Genomic DNA, 21,170 nt, shown 5'->3' with positions numbered 1-21,170 from the left:
CCACTGACAAGCGGCATCGCCCTGCTCCCCACCAAACCCACCTGTCTGACGCCCCATCGCCAAGTCCTGGGGCTGGAACAAGGAAGGTCTCGGATAGGACGTACTGGACAGCAATACATTTATTAAGTATTCCAAAAAAAAAAAAAAAAAAAAAAAAAAAAATCGACACAAACCAGTAAAAAGAAAAAGAAAAAAAAAATCAAACTTCAGGGTCATCAACATGATCAGAGTCATGAGGACGGGCTACAGCTGCGCTAACTCAAGGATGGGGAGGGGAGATGGTTAGTAAATACGGAAGGATTTAAAATTTGGAACCCTTAACCAGAAGCAACTAAATAGCGGTTGTCTAGTACTCAGCTAACAGGTAGCGAAGATGGAGGACTACGCTGGACAGTAGGGTGCTGTAGAAGCTTGACCTTCATGGTAAGAAACTTGACACAGGCCAACTCTAGAGGTTTCACTTGGCACCCTGGGCCTCAGATTCCTCCTCGTCATCTTCATACATCTCCCCTTCCTCTTCAGCGGTGGCATCCTGGTACTGCTGGTACTCCGACACCAGGTCATTCATGTTGCTCTCTGCCTCTGTGAACTCCATCTCGTCCATGCCCTCGCCCGTGTACCAGTGCAAGAAGGCTTTGCGTCGGAACATGGCGGTGAACTGCTCTGAGATGCGCTTGAAGAGCTCCTGGATGGCCGTGCTGTTCCCAATGAAAGTGGAAGACATCTTCAGCCCCCGGGGTGGGATGTCGCAGACTGCCACCTTGACGTTGTTGGGTATCCACTCTACGAAGTAGCTGCTGTTCTTGCTCTGGATGGCGAGCATCTGCTCATCCACCTCCTTCATGGACATGCGGCCTCTGAAGACTGTGGCCACTGTCAGGTAGCGTCCATGCCGTGGGTCACAGGCGGCCATCATGTTCTTGGCATCAAACATCTGTTGGGTGAGCTCGGGGACGGTTAGGGCTCGGTACTGCTGGCTGCCACGGGCTGTGAGGGGGGCAAAGCCTGGCATGAAGAAGTGGAGGCGAGGAAAGGGCACCATGTTGACTGCCAGCTTCCTCAGGTCAGCGTTGAGCTGGCCAGGGAATCTCAGGGAGGTGGTGACGCCGCTCATGGTGGCGGAGACCAGGTGGTTGAGGTCACCGTAGGTGGGCGTGGCCAGTTTAAGGGTTCTGAAGCAGATGTCATACAGGGCTTCGTTGTCGATGCAGTAGGTCTCATCAGTGTTCTCCACCAGCTGGTGGATGGATAAGGTAGCATTGTAGGGCTCCACCACCGTGTCAGACACCTTGGGGGAAGGCACCACACTGAAAGTGTTCATGATCCGGTCGGGGTACTCTTCACGGACCTTGCTGATGAGGAGGGTACCCATGCCTGAACCAGTGCCACCGCCCAGGGAGTGGGTGAGCTGAAAGCCCTGCAGACAGTCACAGTTCTCACACTCCTTCCTCACCACGTCCAGGACAGAGTCCACCAGCTCAGCACCCTCTGTGTAGTGCCCCTTTGCCCAGTTGTTGCCAGCACCGCTCTGACCTGTGGGGAGAAGACACAGTGGATCTCCTCGCTTCCATCAGTAGGGAGACAGGTGTGACCAGTGACCAGAGCCTTTTGCTGCAGGAATTCGGTCTCTCCTGGGCGTGCCCAGCACGGGGTTTAACAGACACTATGTGCCAGGGAGGGCTGCTGTACCGCGGAGCTGGGCTATGAGAACAAAGCCTGGGAGCTGCCTGGCTCAGCCCTCTCAGGCTGGCACCGCCTACCACAGAGCAGCCATGTGCCAGTCTGGAGGCCCTGGAAGGCAGAGGGGCTCAGCCCCCTGCGGTGACTCCCATGGCACAAGGCTGCCCTGACCTCTCTACTTTCCCCACAGCTGAACTAGGCAGCCCCAGGGAACGGGTTACAGGCTAGTCGTGTAGCAGGGCAGGCACTGGGGAGCCAACCGCTGAGTGCCGGAGATCTCAGAACAGAAAAGAAACAAAATTCAGCCTTGCCTAAGGGTAGAGCCCTGAAGGGCAGGGGTGGGGTACGGGAAGGGGAGCGGCAGGGATGGTTGTAGTGAATTCGGAGATGCTCTGCACATGTTTCCTGAGCAATGGGAGAGACGGGGCTAAGCTCCTGTGCAGGCATCGAGGGCCCAGCAGAACCGTGGTTTGCAGCTGAGCTCTTCCTCCCAGCACCTGATCACATGCTCCTCTGGGCAGGTCTCCACTACTGCTTATGTCGCTATAACTTAGGTCGCTCGAGCCACCCCCTCCAAGCGACGCAAGTTACAGAGACCTAAGCGCAGTCCACACGGGTGCTATGGGGGCGAGAGACGCTCTCCCGCCCACACAGCCCCGTGCACAGGTGGAGTAATTCTGCCGACAGGCGCGCGCTCTCCCGTCAGCACGGAGCCGATGTAGCGCTTCTCGTGTAGACGGGCCCTGGGAGAGCAGAGAACAAGGGGCATTTTCCTACTTTCCCCTGCCTTCAGCGTCCTGGGGAGGAAAATCAGCGCGAGGCTCAGCGTCCCTGGTCAGTGACCTTCCCACAGGTTTGGCTAGACTTTCTGCCTTGGGCTGATCAGCTGTTTGCTCCAGCCCTGCCCCTCCCTCAGCCCCTTCATCTCAGCTACACCCCGCCCGCTACCCTCTTCACCCCGTCCCACTCACCCAATTCCCTCCCACGTCCTCTCTTCCTTCACTATCCCCCCAAGCTAAATTCACCTCCCTCCAAGCAACGCGGTTCTAACAGGCCATTGGCCCCATCACTGATCACTGGTCACTGGCTGTGCTAGTCCCCTTCCCCCACCCTGGGTCTGGCTGCTCTACTGAGACTAAACTCTCCTGGGCTGGGACCATCTCCACTCTGTCCAGCACCTCACACTAAGTGGCCTGTAGGCACTACTGGAATAGCAGGGAGGCAGCGATACAGCCCAACGAGAAGGGACAGCAGGCAGCTGTGTCGTGGGGAGCAGGGTGAGGGAGCTCTGGGTGAGCAACTAGGATGGAGCAGCTAGCGGCCAAGAGAGGAGCACCACACAGGGCAGGACAGGGTTAGAGCAGCAGCAGGGGACTGGGACGTACCAAAGATGAAGTTGTCAGGTCTAAAGAGATGTCCAAATGCCCCCGATCGAACGCTGTCCATGGTCCCGGGCTCCAGGTCCACCAGGATCGCACGGGGTACGTACTTGTGAGCTGGAAAAGAGACCACATGTTCCCTCTTAACTGGCAAGGCTCCATGGGACCAGCTTCCACTGCTTGGCCTTAGCGTCCAGAAGAGCCAGCTCATCTGCTGAGACTCCAACCTCTGCCCCGGGCATTGGCAGCACCCTCTAGTCAGTGGTGCTCCAGTCCCCATTCGACCTGGGCCCAGCTCGTTACGTTCCGCGGGCTGGAGCTTCGGCCCAGGGCCGTTTGGATTTGGGGACAAGCTGAGACCTCGCAGTGCACTGGGGCAGGGTTGGGAACTTCCCCAGTACTACACCACTGCACCCCTGAAGGCATCTCCTCCCTTCCGATGAGCTGCCACAAAGGGAGGAAGGAGCACAGGCAGCGGTCATATCCCCTCTGGCCAGGTGGGGCATTCGCAGCAACAAGCAAACCACCAACTGAGTTTCACTTGGCCCCACCCCGCTGCCAATGCCCATTCCAGACAGACGAGTCAGGGGCCTGCTTTGCCCTCCTGTTGACCCCAGCAACCGGCTCTGCACCACAGTAACCAGCCGGCATCCCCCAGCTGGGATGAGGAGAGGAAACTATTCCCAGAACAATCCTGCAAGCCAGCAGAGCACACTCCGGGAGAGAGGCAAGGCTCCCAGGGCTCCCTGGGTGCTGGACACGCCACCCGCCCTGTGTTCCCACACCTTGGGGAGCAGGCGGCCATGGAAGGGCCCGGCCAGGCATTCCAGAACAGCTCCCCACCGGAGCACAGCAGGAGAGGAAGCTCAGGGTAAGTACATGCATCCCCGGGCAGCACTGTTAAGGGCCAGAGAGGAAACCCTGTGACATCACATACTGCTCCAATCAGCCTGGCCCGGGAGGAGTGCAGCAGCCAGCTCCGGACTTACAGGAAGCCTCATTGTAGTAGACACTGATCCGCTCCAGCTGTAGGTCGGAGTCTCCCACGTAGTTCCCGCTGGGGTCTATCCCGTGCTCATCGCTGATCACCTCCCAGAACTGCGGAAAGAGCAGGGGACATTCAGGAGGGGTGTAGCTGTGGGCACCCGGGCAGGGACAGGCCCCGCATTGAGCTAGGAGGCACGCCAGAGAACACAAAGCCAAACCGCTCCACTCCAAAAGCCAGCCAAAGATTTCAGCTTGGCCTGTGTGCAGTGAATCCTGGCACCCGGGAGCAGGACGAGAATCCGGTTCTGAAGTGGACCCTGCCCCCCTACACCTCAGTGCAGGGCTGGTCCCTACAGTAGCTCTGGTTACAGTAGCATGGTTCCTAGCATGCTGTCTAGCCCTAGACACTCCAGACCACGCCCCTTGGGGAGGCTGTTACACAGCCCGATGCCTTGCTGCCAGGAAACCCCTCTGGCTAGTCCGATAGAAGGGGTCTCTGGCAATTCAATCCCCTGGCCCCTCCACCTGGAGGCAGAGAGCTAAGGCTGGCTAAGTACTAGCCACAGGAAGGGATAAGGAGTCAAGGGGCATTGTCAGGCAGAGCAGGGCACTGGATTTGGGAAGGGGACAATTGCTCTGCACTCACCATCTACCAAGCCTCCTCTGACAATGGAGTCAGAGCTGCCTGCAGCACTAGGTGACCGACCCAGAGACATTGATTAGGTGCCACCAGTGAGCTCCACAGTGAGCCAACAGATGGGACCAACCATGGCCAGAAGCAAAACCAAGGCCTGAATTCTCAGTTATCCCAATACCCAGATTCCAAGGCCAGATGGGCCCACTGTGATCATCCAGTCTGACCTTCTGCACAGCACAGGCCAGAGGCCTGCCCCCCAGTAACCCCTAGAGTGGAGCTTAGGAAAACATCCCACCCTGATGTACAAGTGGTCAGCGATGGAGAATCCACCATGGCCCTTGGTAAGTTGTGCCAGTGGTTAGACATGCTCAGTTAAATGTTTACACCTTCTTTTCAGGCTGAATGTGTCTAGCTTCACCTTCCAGCCATGGGATGGCGATCGACCTCTCTGCCAGACTGAAGAGCCTGTTATGAAATGTTTGTTCCCTGTTGAGGCTCCAAACACCACATGGGTAAGAATCTACCAGGATCCAACAAGATGGTCTGTGCTCTGGGCTCTCCTTTGTCATTGGGTAACACGGCGCTTTGCATCAGTAGATCTCAAAGCTTTACAGCCAGAGTCCCATTCACAGGTGGGGAAACTGAGGCACAGGGCAGGAAAGTGACTTGCCCGAGGCCACTCAGAGCTGGGACTAGAACCCAGGTCTCTATCCACTGCCCCTATGCTGTGTGTGGGGGGGGGGGTAAAGGGGCCCAACTCTTCACTTGAGCAGGCTCAGAGCTCCTCAGGCGGAGATACCAGGGGAGTCCCGCTGGGGCCAGAGTTGGCGGCTATGATGCTGGTATTCAAACCTCCCGCTAGCCGGGAGCCCTTCATGGAACGGGAACACAGTGCAACTGCCCGGTGGCCGGCGCGTAAGGGGAGACCCCAGGGGTGGGAGCTGGGATCCTGCACAGGCACCGCGTCAGTCCCACGGCGGCTGGAGATTTTCCCGGAGGTTCAATGGTTAAGCAACACACATTACAAACGGCTCAGATCGCAGGGCTGGGCTCCCGGGTCCTTTCAGCAGCGCCGGGAACTCCCCACGCCAGCTGTTTGCGGCTCAGCCGGGCTCCCCGTCAGCCTACGGGGGCCGAGGTCTGCCGGCAGCCAGTCATGTCTACACTGCGGCATCGCCTGGCTCTGCGCCAGACGGGAGCTAGCCATGGTGCTGCAGCAGCACACTGACCTCCAGTTACCTCCAGACTAGCTGAGTCACTCGCCTTTGTTCTCCCGGGTTTCATAACCGGCAGCAGCGACAGCCGAGGACGACGGGCAGGAGGGCGAGTGGTGCCCTGGGAAGGGGGCTTTGGCTTCAAGGTGCCTGAAGCCAGAGGACACATTTGAATCTGCTGCTCTCCTGAGCTCCCTGGGCTTTGGCCAGGTCTTCGCAAGGGCCCAGTACTGCAGGGAGCGACGTGCTGCAGGAGGGTGGGCAGGCTGCTAGCTGCCACGGTGCCCTCGCAGAGGTCAAACTAGTCACAGACAAAACCTGCCAGCTGCGCAGAGCCCCCTCCCTGGAGAAAGCCTGGCCAAGACAAGCCTCCTGAACGCAACAGCACCATGCAGCCTCTGCACCGAGCACCTCACCACCACCACCACCCCCCTGGCCATGCATGGATTTCCGAGTCATTCCTCTCCCTCGGCCCAGTGCCCTGCCTCAGCAGGCTGGGGGGGTTGTCCTTGGAAGAGACACTTCCTCTCCCGGGGGTGCACTGTTCATGTGGAGCTGCACAAGGGGGGATGGGGGGGGAGAAAGACTCATTGCCAAATGCCCGGGCTAGAGCTAAAGCTCACTCAACTCTGAGTCTTGGGGAACATGCTTTAGCAGAGCCGGCTCTAGGCACCAGCGTCCCAGGCCTGTGCTTGGGGTGGCACTTTTCAAGGGACAGCCCTCCTTTTTTTTTGCACTTGGGGCAGCAAAACACCTGGAGCCAGCCCTGTGCTTTAGGCTTGATGCTGTGTTTGGGGGAGTGTCGGGGAAGCGTCCTACATCAGACAATGCTGCGCGTTTTGTGCCAGCACTACTAAACGGAGCTCTAATTTACAGCAGCCGCCATGGCTGTAAGAGGACAAATTGGAACTGATTGCAAGGTCAGGGTGATCTTAAAATACACAGCAATGTCTACCTGCAGTGGGGCTCCTCTGGTCATGCTGACCTCATCTCATCTCCCCAGTGACCCTTTGTTAAGGGACCACACAGAGCTCTGAGCCCACCTGAACCTCCAGGGAGTGGACAGTGCGGTGATCACCCACCCAGGACTCCAACATGGCTCCAGCTCACCATGACAGACAGGCAGTGCGCCGAGGAGCTGCCACTCAAAGACGCTTGCATCCCGCAGCGATCCGACATGTCACTTACAGGGCTTATGAATTCCCTATGAATTATTCATGCTGATTAACATCTAAATGAGTCTCTTCAGGTAGCAAATATTGAGGTTCCCCAAACAATGAGCGCTCAGGGAATGACACAGCTGAAGTGCTGAGTGCGAGATGTGCTCTGGAGCAGCAAGGTAAGGATTGCGTAAGCAAGGGTACTTGCTGCCCCATCCGGCCCCAGGTCAGCCAGAGCCTGGGACTGGAAATTAACCACTTAGATCCCAGTGGGTGGCAGAGTGCACCCAGGCACCGCTCCATGGGCAGTCCCCCTGCCCCCTCCTCTCATCCCTTCTGGGGGAATCTAGGGTTCTGTCCTGCTGCCACGTCCCAGCCAGGGGAGACCAGTCCTGGGGATGAGCGCAAAGCTCAGCCGCCCTGGAGCCTTTTCACTTCCAGTGCAGAGGGGGGCTGACCCCCAACACACATGGGGAAACGGGCTGCCGAGATTTCTGCCACAAGCCCTGCTGGAAATGGGCATTGGCAACCTTCCAGGGCTGATTATTCCGCTTGGTAACTGGCCTCTCCCCCTCCTCCAGCCACTTGGCCTATTAGTGGCAGGTGTTCTCCTGGCCCCTGGTGACCAGGATAATGACAAGGCATTCCCCCTTCATCCCGACTGGGCGCACTCAGCCGCAGCTGCACACGGACTCCCCAGCACTGATTTGATTTCAGCCTCCTCTCCTCAGCCCTCCTGGGACAGGGCAGGAAGCAGCCGCCTCTCCTGGCAGACTTGCCTTGTTCTATATTCAGAGCAGGCACAGATGTCCCCCGGAGGCCTGATTGATGATTAGCTGTCGCACACTAAGTCACCGCAGCAGGTGTCTTGAGCAGAAGCGCCCAACAAAATCTTTTACACATGCAATTGACATGGAATTGCCACGCTGGGTTAGTGAGCCGAGCCCCTCCCCTCCTCCCCCCCCCCCCAGATTCATGTATTTCAGTGTCTGCCTGTAACAAAGACACCTTCCCACGTCCCAGAAGCCCCAGCTGTAGCCTGGTTTGCCTACTAGCTATTCCCCCCTTGGCTACAGGAAGAGGACTGACAAATTCCCCTCTATTATTGCTGCATTTCACACACAGGATGGTGCTAATCTAACAGGAGAAATCGGTTCCAGCTCCCACAAGACGCCCCTGACAAAGAGGGACCGAGGCTCTGAGCTGCTGCTTCTCAGCTGTGACTCGGGAGGAGGCTCCTGGTTACATTTGATGTGTCGGGGGGGGGGGGGCGCTGAGCATGGCTGCTCAGTGCTATTGTCCTGCCCCCGAACCAAGGTTGCTTGGTCACCATTTCTCCAGAGCTGGAGAAAGCCCAGGCTGCAGCATCTCCCTCAGACTGCTCTTTACGGAGCAGGACCCAGCCCAGGGCTCTGATGGTTCTGCAGAGATCTCCAGGGCTCAAGCCATGGAGGAGAGTCAGGGCAACGGGGCGTGGCAGCACCGGGCGCCTGACTTCCCTAGAGCAGCTGCCTTTCAGCCAGGCCCTGCTTTCTACTGCAGAGGTCAAAGGGTTTGCCTGGGGCCCAAGGCAGGGTGCGGCTCACCGACGACACTTGGCTCCCAGACCTCGGTTCTAGCCACTAGCTCTCACAGCCTGCAATTACAGAGGGCATCTGGCCTGCTAAACCAGAACAAAGCCAGTCACACCGGCATCCCTGCCAGTGGCTGGGCAGGTTAAAGCACTGCTGGAGACAGTCAGGCTTGGCAGCATCCTTATGTGGGGCGGGCAGGGCAGCTTCTGCCCCTCACCATCTCGGGGAGCTTTGGGGCTTCCTTCATTTCCAGTTTTTCCTCCTAAGAGGCGTCAGACGAAGGCTGCTCAACAAAGGGCCCCACCTCCTTTGCCTTTTCTGATGCTCCTGGCAGAGCTGCCATGCTTACGCCAGTCACCCCGCAGGCAGGCCGGGCAGAGGTCACGCCCAGAGCCCCGCAGTTAGGGGGCTGTGAGGCCCGCTCTGCCCGTCAGAGCCCTGGCACTCAGGCTGGGCACCGGGCTCAGCCCCTCACACAGATGGGGGCTGGGCTGGCAGGGGCTTGTGCAGGGAGCAGTGTCACATGTCTGTGCCACCCACCCAGCCTGTGCCATCTGCAGCGGGTGACCCGCCCCCCAGAACACCTGGGCCAGCTCCCCCCAGGCACTGTGCTGCCCTGAGCAGCCACCCGGCCGCCCCCACCCAGCACTGCGGAGGGGAGGGGCTGGGGGAGCGCCCAGAGAAGATGCTGGAGCAGCCAGTCGCCCTGCGCCACAGCATCCCCCGGGCCCAGGGCTGCGCCCAGCCATCCCCCGCGGAGCCCCGGGCTGCGGACCCCAGCGAAGGCGGCCGGTGCCGTACCGGGCACAGCCCCAAGCGCCAGGCCCCGGTGGCGCAGCGCTGAGCTCATCCCTTTGTTCCCAGCTCCGCAGTGCCGAGGCGTGGCTCGGGCGCTCCCAGCCGCCGCGCCGAGGGCCCCCTGCCCCGGGGCGGGGCAGGCACCGCCCACCCCCTCCGCGCCGGGCCGGGGCTGGCGATGCGGGCACGTCCCGGCCCCCCCGGCAGAGCGCGGACCCCGCCAGGTGCCCCCGGGCCGGTACCTTGGCTCCGATCTGGTTGCCGCACTGGCCCGCCTGGATGTGCACGATCTCCCTCATGCTGGCCCGGGGCGGCGGCGGCTGTGGCTGGTGCAGGCGGCTCGGGGCGCAGGAGCGGAGCGGGCTGGGGGCTGCGGAAAGCGGCCGGGCGCCTGCCGGAGCCTTTTATAGGCGCCCGCCGCTGCACCGGGCCGGCCGCTGACGTCACCCGGCCGGCCCACCAATCAGCAGGCGCCGCTACAAATGCTGCAACATCCCTGCAGCATCAGCACCAGCGCATCCCCCGCCCTGCGCCGCCACAATGCAACAGCTGCCGCGCCCCGGAGAGCAGCCGGGGACCCCCACATACAGCGCGGGGAGGGGGCAGAGCCCCTTGGCCCGAGTCCCGCGCTGGGGGGCCAGGCGGGGGTCAGTGCTGGTGTGGTTCCGGCACTGGGCTAGGACCCGGCTGGGCAGGGTTTGAGTCCTGGCCCTGCCCAAGTCACCGAGGGGGCCCCGGGGAGGGGCTCAGCGCTGGGTGCATGTGGGGTGCTGCTGGCCAGTCCGGAGAGTGCCCCCCGGTGTCTCCATCCTTCCTTCCCCGCCGGTCTGGGCCCTTCCCCTTCTGAGCGCTCTGAAGCAAGGCCAGTCCATGCAGGGCCTGGCGCGGGGGGCCCTGGTCTCAGCTGCTGCCCTTGTACAACCAATGAAAGCAGGAACAGCCTAGAGCAGCCCAAGGGGGGGTGTCAGGGTTAATCAGGGTTATTGTGGAGGTGCCCAAGGACCCACCGAGATGGGGACCCTGTTGTGCCAGGGGCTGGGCAGACACAGAAGCAGCCAGTCCCTGTGAGTTCACAGCCTAGACAGACAGAGACGGGGCGCACAGCCCGCAGGCAGAGTGAGCAGGGTATGGAGGCAAAGGGCCTGTCAGTGCCAGTCCCCGTGCTGCAGAAGGCGGCGTGTGGATCCTGGCCGGGCCCTGCCCAGCCCATCCTGCACCGAACCAGGAGAGGGCGGCTCCTTCCCGAGCTCTAGGTGTGTTCTGCTGGGTTTCTAGCCTCACTCTGATGCCTGGAGCTTCTCACCAGCTGGTTCTGTTCTGAAGCTTAATAAGCCCTGGCTCTCCAGGAGCCCTAGTGGCCAGGAGTTCCACAGGCTAATTGTCCATTGTGTGAATGAGGATTTCCTGCCATCCTGATTTTCAGCTGGCTCCTTTCCCGTTCCTTGCACGGCCCCTGTTCCTGCCCAGCCGCTGTCTCTATCCCAGCCATTATTCCGGGTCATTGAGTCATGGCCCCTTTTATTCATCTCCCCCTGGGAGTCTGCCAGCAGCACCCGCCACATGGGAGGGGCACCGTGCTCCAGCCTCAGAGGCACCCGCTATGGGGCAGGTGGGGAGCACAGGCTCTGGGACTCAGATCCACCCACTTTTGGGGGCACGGGTCCTTTGGGTCACAACCCACCATGCAGGGACTGAGGCGATGCCTGTGCCTCCTGGCGATTCAACCCTCAGTGTTGGTGAGTGGAGCCCGGAGGGCTGCCCTCTCTTCTGCTCGGGCTGCGGTGGCAGCTGGGAATAGCCAGGGCACAGCCTGACCTTGCCCATCTCCCCTCCTGTCCCACCTTGGAACACTCCAGCGCTGCTCCCTTGTCTCCGGGCTCTGACGGGGGAAGCCCAGAGCTGGTATAACTGGCTCTGTACCTGCCACAGAGGCCCCTGTGCTGGGGGTATTTCAGGGAGGGGGCTTCATGGCCCCTTTTGCAGTCACTTGGTAGTGGTGGGTGCAGGGCCGAGGTGAGTTCCTCCCTGCCCCTGGCCTCGCTGGCTCCTGCCTTGCACCTTGCATAGTCCCTTACTCCTCTGCTGCAGCTAGCCAGGGCCTCGCCATGGCTCTTTTGCCTTGCTTGGCCCTGCACCGGGGGTGGGGGGGGGGGGGGGGGGGCTCTGTCACTGTGCCTGCTGGCAAGAACCCCTCTGTGGGGATATTCCCTGGGCAGGGGGGCTGGACAGGTGCTTTATAGCCCTTTTGCATGGGCCGTAAAGCACTGACGAGCCCCTGCCCAGGTTAACATGCCGAGAGATTGAGACAGCAGCTTTACTGGCTCCACTGGCCACAGGGTGCAGGGCAGGGAGAGATCTGAGCAGGATATTTGCACAGCGTAAAACTAGCCCTTGCTGGGGACGCTGGAGGCAGGGGAATTGCCAGCCCCTGCTCCAGGAGGACCTGCTGCGGCTAGAATGAAAGAACAAAAACCCCATCCGAGCCGCTGTGTGAGGGGAGCAGCGCTGCAAGCCAGGCCTGCTAGTCACCTCCCTTTGTTCAGCCCACAGCCCTCCAGCTGGAGCAGCCAGGCTGGGCGCAGCCTTCAGGGAGAGAGGCTTTTCTGAGCCTGCCCCACCACCGGCCCTGCAAACCCCGGGGGTGCTATTGTAGTGGGGTGGTTCCCCCTGGGCAGCCAGGGTGTGGGGGAGAAACTGCTGTGGCCCATCCCCCACTGCTGGCTCCATGATGCCGGTTGCCCTAGGCATTGCCTGCTTCATTGTGTCTGCGCAGACTCAACCCGTCTGCCTCTGGGCAGCAGCTGCCCCTGCAGCATCAGGCTGGGGCCCGTCCGACCTTCCCTTGGGCACGTAGCAATTCGGGCCCCTGGACTGGCAGCTGCATTGCTCCTGGGTCATGCCAGTGACCCAGCGAGTCCCATTCACACCAGGGAGGCGGAGCAGAATCTGGCCCCCTGAGCCTACATCCCTGCGACACAGCTTGGCCTAGAGTCTCTGGAAAGGGGCACTTGGGACTTGCCTGTCCCAGGCTGGGGGGTGGGGGTGGGGGAGCAGCTGGGAGCATGGGGAGGGGGTTCAGAGACTCAGCAAGTACAACGCTAAGAACTGTAATTCCATTAACAAACCACCGACAGAGGGAAAATGTCAACTCACTGGCAAAGAGAGTTCCCTCACGCTGCACTGCAGGGCACTGCCCAGCCCTCCCCTGGGGAGCGATGCCCATGCCATGGGGCAAGGCACTAGTGGTTACTGGTGGTGCCACCAGAGGTGGGAGCTGCTGGAGAGATGCTCTGATGCTGGCAGGGGCAGTGGGGTGGGGGGCCCTTCCCTGCCCTCACCCCTGGGTCCTGGATTCCCCAGTCCTTCCCCAGGGTCAGGTACTTGCCTTTTGGGGCAGGCTGGAGCTGGCAAGGCAGGGTCCCCCGATGGGACACTGGCAGGAGATGGCGGGGAGGGAGGTGAGCTGGAGGGCAGTTCATTGCTGGGATGTTGCAAGAAACCCTCACACCAAACTGCCCCACTGCAAACCCCACACCTTGAACAGCCCCTGGGGCCAGGAATGCTGACCTCCAAGCCCTGCACCATGTGAGGCACCCGAGCCCAGCCTCACCCTTGCCAGGTGAAGACAGTGCAGGGCCCTTGCTCAGTGAACACACCTCGACCCTCCAGGGCCAGCGCCCGTGCCCAGTGACTGCATGCTGAGCTCATCCCGAACTGCCAGCATGCTGAGGGGAGCCGCTCCCCCGGCATGGACAGCCCAGCTGGCTGGGGAGGGAAGCCCCTTGGCTGGAGCTCTGGGCTTGGAGATAGAGGCCTGATATCACCAGCTAGAAAACAGAGCAAGCGGCAAGCTGGGAAGGGACTTGGAGCCACAACAAAACCAGCTAAAAATCCCCTGAGCTGGGTGGAACGGGGAGTCACAGCATCCCCTACTCAGGGGCTGGGGGGGTCACCACATGATTGTCCCGCCATGGGACCCGTGTTGGTGGCACGGACAAAGGGACTGGAGGACGCAGGGCATGGCCCTGTGGGTTCTGGGACTGGCAGTGAGCAAGCCCCGCAGCAGTGCCGGTGTCATAGGAGGGTAGTGAATAGGGAACCCATGGACCCCTCTTTGCACCAGGTCTCCCCCATGGCTGTTACTGTGATACAGGCAGCCTGGGGGTGGCGTGAGTGCTGGGGGACCCTCTGCCCATTTGCACTGAATGCCCAGGTCCTCACAACCCTGTGACCTTTTCTCTAGGGCTCTCCAGTGCAGGTTTCCACAGCAGCTTCCCACATCCTGTCACTGAGCAAGAACACCAGGGTCCCGGTGCACCCAGCCCAGAGGCAGCCCTGGGGCCTGGCTCCCTCACTAGCTTCTCCCAGGGCAGGAGGTGCCTTTGCCTGACATACCCCATCTGCAGAACGATGTGCTGGCCAAGCAGGGCGCTGACATAACTGGGGAGGGAGTTGGCCCCTGGAAAGATGCTACTTCGAATTCTACCAGCAAATCCCAGAGCCTCGACCTGCTGGCTCCCTGGGTGCCCTGTGGGGGCATCTGAGCACAGCTGCACCTTTGTGTCTGTGTTGGTAGCTGGGCGTAGGCCCTGGCCAGGGGCTCTGTGTCCTGTTCCCCCTCCCCGCCAATAAACAAACCTGCCTGGAGGCCAGCGCGCTGCGCACACTGAGTGCGGCAGCAATTGATTTCTGCTCAGGCTGGTTCCAGCTCCTTGCTTTGGGTAACATCCATTTAACCCTGGTGCCTGCTGGACTTGGCTACACGCCGAACGTGCCACCTCTTGGACGGGCGTTTGTTTTCGGGGTAGGGCTGGGGCTCTCCAGGGCACCCCCCCGGGCCAGACTCCAAAGGCGTTATGGCACCAAAGGATGCAGAGAGCCACCTGGTGGATGGTGCTTTTGTAAATTCCTCACAGCGCGTCCTTGCTGCTTTCGGTGCCTACCCACACCTGGAAACCTGCCACAAGGCAGACGGGGCCTGAAACCCGGGGGCCCCAAAGGAGCAAACAGCCCCTCCTTTCCAGGGAGCCCTGCAGGCTTTCTTCAGCCCCGTGGCAAAGCCAAGAAGGCAGAAGGCCAAGCTCCAGCTGACCAGCTCCTGTGCAGGTCACATTTAACACCTCTGCTAAGAACGCCGCCCAGCCATGGCGTGGTGGGGAGGCGGGAGCCCCAGTGCAGCCCAGGGCTCTGCCCAGGAAGGGGGGTAGCCAGGGGGCAGCTGTGCTCACAGGGAATAACAGCCACAGGAGTCAATACACTGGTCCAAATTCCCGAATGCCCCAGCCCTTCCACTGCTTCCCACAGGGCCCTGCCGGGGAGGGCTGTTGAGGGCAAATGCTGAGTCAGGGCATTCGGCAGCACCGCCCCCCCCCCCCCGCCCGGCTCTAGGCCCCCGTGCAGAGGAGTCTGTGGGCTCTATCAACATTCTCGGTACTCCTGGGTCCTCCGCTGGTGTGTGGTGGCAGATGCCAACGTGATCCCCGTGTGCTGATTGCTAGCCCTCGCCTTGCACTGAGCTGCCCCAGAGCCTGGCCCCCTAAGTTGGGCCGGCCCTAGGGTGCCCCATATAGCACCAGGGCTCAGCACCCCACAAACCAATAGCTCTAAAGACGGGCCCTTCCCCCGCTCCTAGTCCCAGTCCAGTGCCCCTGGCTGCCCAGAGGCACCCAGGCCTCAGTGCTTGCTGGCCACGCTGGGGGGTTTGGCCTGGGGGGCCACGTGAGGGTTTGGAGCAAGACGCCTGCAGATGGTGACACAGTTGCCTGCGCCGCGGGGGCAGCATGTGTGTGCATAGCTGCGAGGCGTGTGCCCGTGTGCAAGGGCACTAGCAGGGCTGGCATGGCCCCGGATGGGGAGTGCAGCACAAAGGCCTTTGCAGTCTCCAGGCAGCAGAGGGCACCGGGCGTCCCAGCACAGCCCCCAGCCGGTGCGTTTCTTTGGGGTGAAACCCAGCCATGGGGGGCATGGCTGTGCGGGAAGAGGAACCCGGTACTGGCCATGCTGGGGGGAGGCTCTACCTCTGGGGGGTGTATGGTGTGGTGTGTCCATCGTGTGTCCCAGGGGCATGGGTCTGAGAGTGTCATCAGAGGGGGGCTGTGGGGGATGGGCACTAGCATGGGGGGGTGTCTATGGAGGATGTGGGGGGAGGGGCACTGGCCTGAGGGGGATGGGCTCTGGCATGCGGGTGTCTGTGGTGGGCATGGGGGGGGGAGGGGTACTAGTATGAAGAGGAGGGGTGCTGGCATAGGGGGTGTCTCTGGTGGGCGGGGGAGGGGCGCTGATGTGTGGGGGTGTCTCTTGTGGGTGTGAGGGGGATGGACTCTGGCATGGGGTTGTCTATGGTGGGCATGAGGGGGAGGGGTGCTGGTGTGGGGGGATGTCTATGGTGGGTGTGGGGGCAAGGGATGATGGCATAGGGGGTGTCTATGGTGGGTATGAGGGGGAGGGGCGCTGGTGTGGGGAGGTGTCTCTTGTGGGTGTAAGGGCAATCGACTCTGGCATGGGTCTGTCTATGGTGGGCATAAGGGAGAGGGGCACTGGCATGGGTGTGTGTGTGGTGGGCGTGGGGGGGAGGGGCGCTGGCGTGGGTGTGGTGGGCGTAGGGGGAGGGGCGCTGGCGTGGGTGTGTGTGTGGTGGGCATGGGGGGAGGGGCGCTGGCGTGGGGGTGTGTGGTGGGCGTGGGGGGGAGGGGTGCTGGCCTGGGGGTGTGTGTGGTGGGCATGGGGGGGCGCTGGCGTGGGGGTGTCTATGGTATGTGCTTCGCTACCTGACATTCTGGGCTTTTTCCGTCCCTGTTGCCAGTCCCTGGGCCTGTCCGGATTGCAGGGGAGGCCCAGCGTGCTGTTCCTCAGGGCAATGACCTGGCTCCCTCCCCAGGATGCCGTGCCCAGGGCAGTGCCCATCCCTCAGAGCAGCCGGGCTGAGGATGTCGCACCGTGGGACAGCAAGGGCTGAGGACACGTGGCAGGCTGAGCCATTCCTCCCACCCCTGGCAGATGGGAGGGCACAGCAGGGCTGTCCCCACTTGCTTCCCGGTCCTGCCCAAGCAGGGGAGAAGGGCTCCTGCCAGGGCTGCATGGGGCTGGTCCTGCCCGGGGCTAGCTCCACGGTTGGTCCTGAACGGGGCCCTGGTGTGGCAGCCAGGACTCCCAGGCTCAGCTCTGGTGCTGACCCACGGTGTAGCCTCTGGCGAGTCACTGCCCCATGATGTGTCTCCGTTACCCCGTGACCCTGCCTCCCTCATCGGGGGGGACGACAGTGCCAAGGGGGGCAGCCCCTTGCCTCCCCAGTGCTGGGACCAGCACTGAAGCCCGAGGTTTGCTCAGGCATCAGGAGACCTGGCTGACTGGGGTGGGGACCATTCCCATCACGCTTCAGCACCGCGCGGTGAGGGAGTAAGTGGGTGACAGCTCCTGGCGCCAGGCCCTGCAGCCTGCCTCTGCCCCCAGCAGGCCCAGGGAGAAGCATGGGGATTGTCTCTCCAGCAGCCCGGGGGCTAAGCACCATAGTCCATGGGGGCCCCCATCCCTGTCGTCAGGCAGTGCCAGACACCCAGCCAGGCTCCCACGTGCCTTGGGAACTCCTGGAGGACAGGATAGAGCCCGAAGGACGGGAAAGGGCAAATACAGCCCCTAGCCTTAAAAAGGGAATTACAGACCAGGCAGCTTAACTTTGGTGCCTGGAAACATGATGGAGCAAATAATCAAACAATCTGTTTGTAAACACCTGGAAGAAAAATAAGGGGATAAGTAAGAGCCAGCATGGATCTGTCAAGAACAAATCCTGTCAAACCAACCTAACATCCTTCTTTTAACAAGCCTTGTGGATGGGGTCGGGGTGGGGGAGAAGTAAGATGTGATACCTCGACTTCAGTGAGGCTTTTGTTACTGGCTCCATGACCTTCTCATAAACAATCTGGAGAAATACAGCCTAGACCAACTTATTATAAGGGGGGTGCACAACAGGTTGGAAAAGCGTACTCAGAGAGTAGTTACCAATGGTTCACAATCAAGCTGGAGCCCGCAGGGATCTGTCCCGGGTCCGGTTCTATTCAATATCTTCAGACATTATTTGGCTAATGGCATGGAGAGGATACTGATAAAGTTTGCAGATGATACCAAGCTAGGAGGGTTGCAAACACTTTGGAGGACAGGATTAGAATTCAAAATGATCTGGACAAACTGGAGAAATGGTCTGAAATAAATAGGATGAAATTCAATGATGAATGCAAAGTACTCCACTTAGGAAGGAACAATCAGTTTTGCAAATACAAATGGGAAATGCCTACCTAGGAAGGACCACAGAAAAAGATGTAGGGGTTATAGTGGATCACAAACTAAATATGAGTCAATAATGTGATGCTGTTACAAAATAAGCGAACATCATTCTGGGATGTGTTAGCAGGAGTGTTGTAAGCAAGACACAAGATGCAATTCTTCCACTCTAATCCACGCTGATTAGCCTGCAGCTGGAGCATTGTGTCCAGCTCTGGGCACCACATTGCAGGAAAGATGTGGACAAATTGGAGAAAGTCCAGAGGAAAGCAACAACGACTAAAGGGCTAGAAAGGCTGACGACCTACGAGGGAAGATTGAAAAAAACTGGATTTGTTTAGTCTGGAGAAGGTGAGACGGGGTGGGGGAGACACATGCTAACAATCTTCAAGTACGTAAAAGGGTGTTAAAAAGAGGAGGGTGATACATTGTTCTCCTGAACCGCTGAGGACAGGGCAAGAAGCAATGGGCTTACATTGCAGCAAGGGAGATTCAGGTTGGACATCAGGAAAACGTCTTACCTGTGAGGGCGGTTAAGCACTGGGACAAACTGCCTAGGGAGGTTGTGGAAGCTGGAGGTTTTAAAGACCGGGCTGGACACACACCTGTCGGGGATGGTCTAGGTTCACGTGACCCTGCCCTGGTGCCGGGGCTGGCTGAGATGACCTCTCCAGGTCCCTTCCAGCCCGGCACATCTATGAATCTATGATTCCGTGCTGCAGAGTCAGAGCAGTGACAATGGGACCCTCCGGCGGGCTCTTCCACACTCCTTGCCCAGCGACTGGGGGAGGGGGAGGCAGCCAGCAGGAGCGAGCTCTACAGAAGGGCAGACTCATTGCCTGTCTAGTTCCCAGCCTAGAGAGCCTGGCCTAGAGTTACCAGCCCTTCTGCGTGGGCAGGAAGCAGCAGAGGGGGTTACAGGAATCCCTACTCGGGGACAGAACAGAGCAGCAGCCCTGGAGCAGCTGGGACTCACTCACGCGCTTCTCCAGTGGTGGGAGAACCGTAGATTCTGTGCCCTGGGACCTCACCAGAAAGCTGGCCAGAAACAGCAGCTGCTGTGCCCAAGGCCCTGCCATGTTCTGCACCTGCCCCAGGGTGGGAGGGGATGGGCTGACCCAGGCACTGACATCCCCTCGGGCAGGCGCTAGGTGCCGTTCAGCAGCTAAACTGTCTCCAACCCCCAAAACAAACAAAACCCCGCTTGGTTTTCCGCCACCAACATCTGATGGGAACTGACTGGTGCCCCTTGCAAATGGCTTCTCTGCCTCCCATGCACACTAGGGGGCGCTGTGCTGTGGGCTGCAAGATGGCCATGCCGTTACCTCTGAGAGCAGGAACCCCGGCTACAACAGGCCTCCTCAGCCCCTCGGCCATGCCTGAGTTACCAGGAACACAGCACCACGTCCTTCAGGGTTTTCCTGAGCTCCTGGCTCCGGAAAGCATAAATGAGCGGGTCTATCACCGAGTTGCAGATGATGAGGATGAGGAAGAGGTTGAAGTAGTTGAAGAAGCAGGTGCAGAAGGGGTTCTTGGGGCATGTGACGATCAGCGTCAGGTGCAGGAAGAAGGGGCTCCAGCACACGAAGAAGACCCCCAGCAGGATGGTGAGGGTGACTGCCCCCTTCATGCTGGTCATCTGGTGGACGGTGCGTTTCTTCTGCAGGCTGGAGATGTTCTTGGCATGGTGGTGTGCCAAGGAGAGCATGTGGATGTAGAGCCCCACCACGAGGATAAGCGTGGAGAGGAAGAAACCGACGAGGCAGAGGATGACGGCGTTGTTCTTGTAGTAGGCGATGAAGATGCTACTGGAGATGGTGCTGGCGACCCAGATGCACACAATGATGATCACCGCCCGCTGCATGGTCATGATGCTGTGGTAGCGCAGGGCATAGAAGATGGTGATGTACCGGTCCACGGCGATGGCCCCCAGGAAGGAGAGGGACGACACCACGGAGCTGCAGATCATCATGTCGATGACGTTGTCCATCTGGCGGACGATGCTGGTCTGGAGGACCAGCACGCCGTGCTCCATCAGCAGCATGAACAAGGTCTCCACCAGGTTGCTGACGCTCACCAGCATGTCGGACACAGCCAGGCAGCAGATGAAGTAGTACATGGGTGAGTGCAGATTCCTGTTCTTAATGATGGCCGTGACCACCAGCACGTTCTCCACCAGGCTGACGAGGCCCAGCGTCAGGAAGAGCTCGTTGGGGATGAAGACGCCCTGGCACCAGGCACTGCTCCTGTTGGCTGTCTCGTCGGCCCTGTTGCTGGGGGCAGTGGAGTTCAGGGAGTTGAGCAGCATCTGCAGAGAAGCCAGCGTTGACATAGCGACAGCTTCGGGATGGGTGTCGGGCAGGTTCTGCTGCTGGCAAACACGGGCAGAAGCAGGCGTGGCCACCACAGCTGCTGCGGCTCTGGCCAGAGCAAAGCCAAGCGTTTCTGCTCCCTCGGAGCGTTCAAGGAACAAGTCTTGGGAGAACAACTCTCCCCGGTGCAGCAACCTGGAAAGTAGCGTTTACAGTCTCCCTGCATTGGAGGGCAGAGGATACCCAGAGCAGGTAGTGCTGGGACTTCAGCAGAGGGAACACACACAGGACAGGTCCATGGGGCACCCCCAAAGCTGGAGGGAGATGCCCTGGGCTGAGGAATTTCAAGCTGCCTCTGAGACCAACTCCTCGTCACGGGCACTTGCTGTCTTCAGAAAAGGAAGAAGCCAGAGAAGCACCTGCAGGACTGGGAGAGTGAAATGCTCATCCGCGTATGTGCGCTGGATCCCAGGGGTGTCCGGGCTCTGGACACAGCCGTGCGAGGAGCTGGAGATGTGTGCTCGGACTCTGTGCTCCTTTGCGTTTGGGGTGCGGGTCTCTCGCTCTCTGCGTTCCCGACTGGAACGGGAGGGAGAGCCCCAGCCTTCGGCCCCAACCCTTTCCCGGCTTCCAAACCCTCTCCAACTCCACTTCCTAGCCCAGCCGCTGTATTTATCCCTTGCCCAATGTAATCGATTAGCCGGAGCGCAGGACAAAGAAAGAACCCTTTCTCTTCCCTACTTTAAAGGCAGTTTGCTTAGCTCCTCCTTCAAAAGAGGGTGGTCAGCCACATGACAGCATCGCATGCAAGGAGCGCGCTGAAGGGCAGCTACAGGAGGGTTATGAAACATCCCTGGGAGCCTGCATAATTGTACCCCTTCCTCAGTGCCTGGTGGGGCAGCGCCTGTGACCCAGCCCCGCAGGCGCCGACCCCAGCAAGGGGGCTGACAACAAAGCGCTGGCACCCTCCAAGGGGATTTCCACCATGGGCAGGTGGCGGGTAGAACGGCTGGAAATGGCCTTCTGGCCGTGCCACTGTTCACTTCCAATGGCTGCTGGTGGGTACCATGTGGGCACTGTCCCCTGGGGTTGTGCGCTGCAGACATCTGGCGGGTACCACGCGGGCACTGTCCTGCGGGGCCACTCACCGCAGAC

General features: G+C 60.2%; 1 protein-coding gene across 1 annotated transcript; it reads right to left on the bottom strand.

Annotated features, from left to right (window-relative positions):
• Nucleotides 1–194: 194 nt before the first annotated feature.
• Nucleotides 195–20,035, bottom strand: LOC112122283 (tubulin beta-3 chain). The gene is made up of 5 exons (XM_026663620.1): nt 19,092–20,035; nt 9,672–9,792; nt 4,049–4,157; nt 3,066–3,176; nt 195–1,533 (listed from the first exon to the last, which is right to left on the bottom strand). Exons 1-5 carry the CDS (start codon nt 20,033–20,035, stop codon nt 458–460), a joined length of 2,361 nt encoding a protein of 786 aa, XP_026519405.1. The 3' UTR covers nt 195–457.
• Between the last annotated feature and the right edge of the window lie 1,135 nt (nt 20,036–21,170).

The sequence above is a fragment of the Terrapene carolina genome, unplaced genomic scaffold (genome assembly GCF_002925995.2).
Source record: "Terrapene carolina triunguis isolate 2854851 unplaced genomic scaffold, T_m_triunguis-2.0 Scaffold33891, whole genome shotgun sequence".
In the NCBI taxonomy this organism is placed as follows: Eukaryota; Metazoa; Chordata; order Testudines; family Emydidae; genus Terrapene; species Terrapene triunguis.
This window is presented reverse-complemented; position numbering and strand designations above follow the sequence as displayed.

Coding starts and splice junctions, on each gene's coding strand:
- LOC112122283 (XM_026663620.1), bottom strand. CDS start 20,035: ATGTCAACGCTGGCTTCTCTGCAGATGCTGCTCAACTCCCTGAACTCC. Junction 4,158..9,671: donor GCAACCAGATCGGAGCCAAG/GTACCGGCCCGG, acceptor CTCTTTCCGCAG/TTCTGGGAGGTGATCAGCGA. Junction 3,177..4,048: donor CTACTACAATGAGGCTTCCT/GTAAGTCCGGAG, acceptor TCTCTTTTCCAG/CTCACAAGTACGTACCCCGT.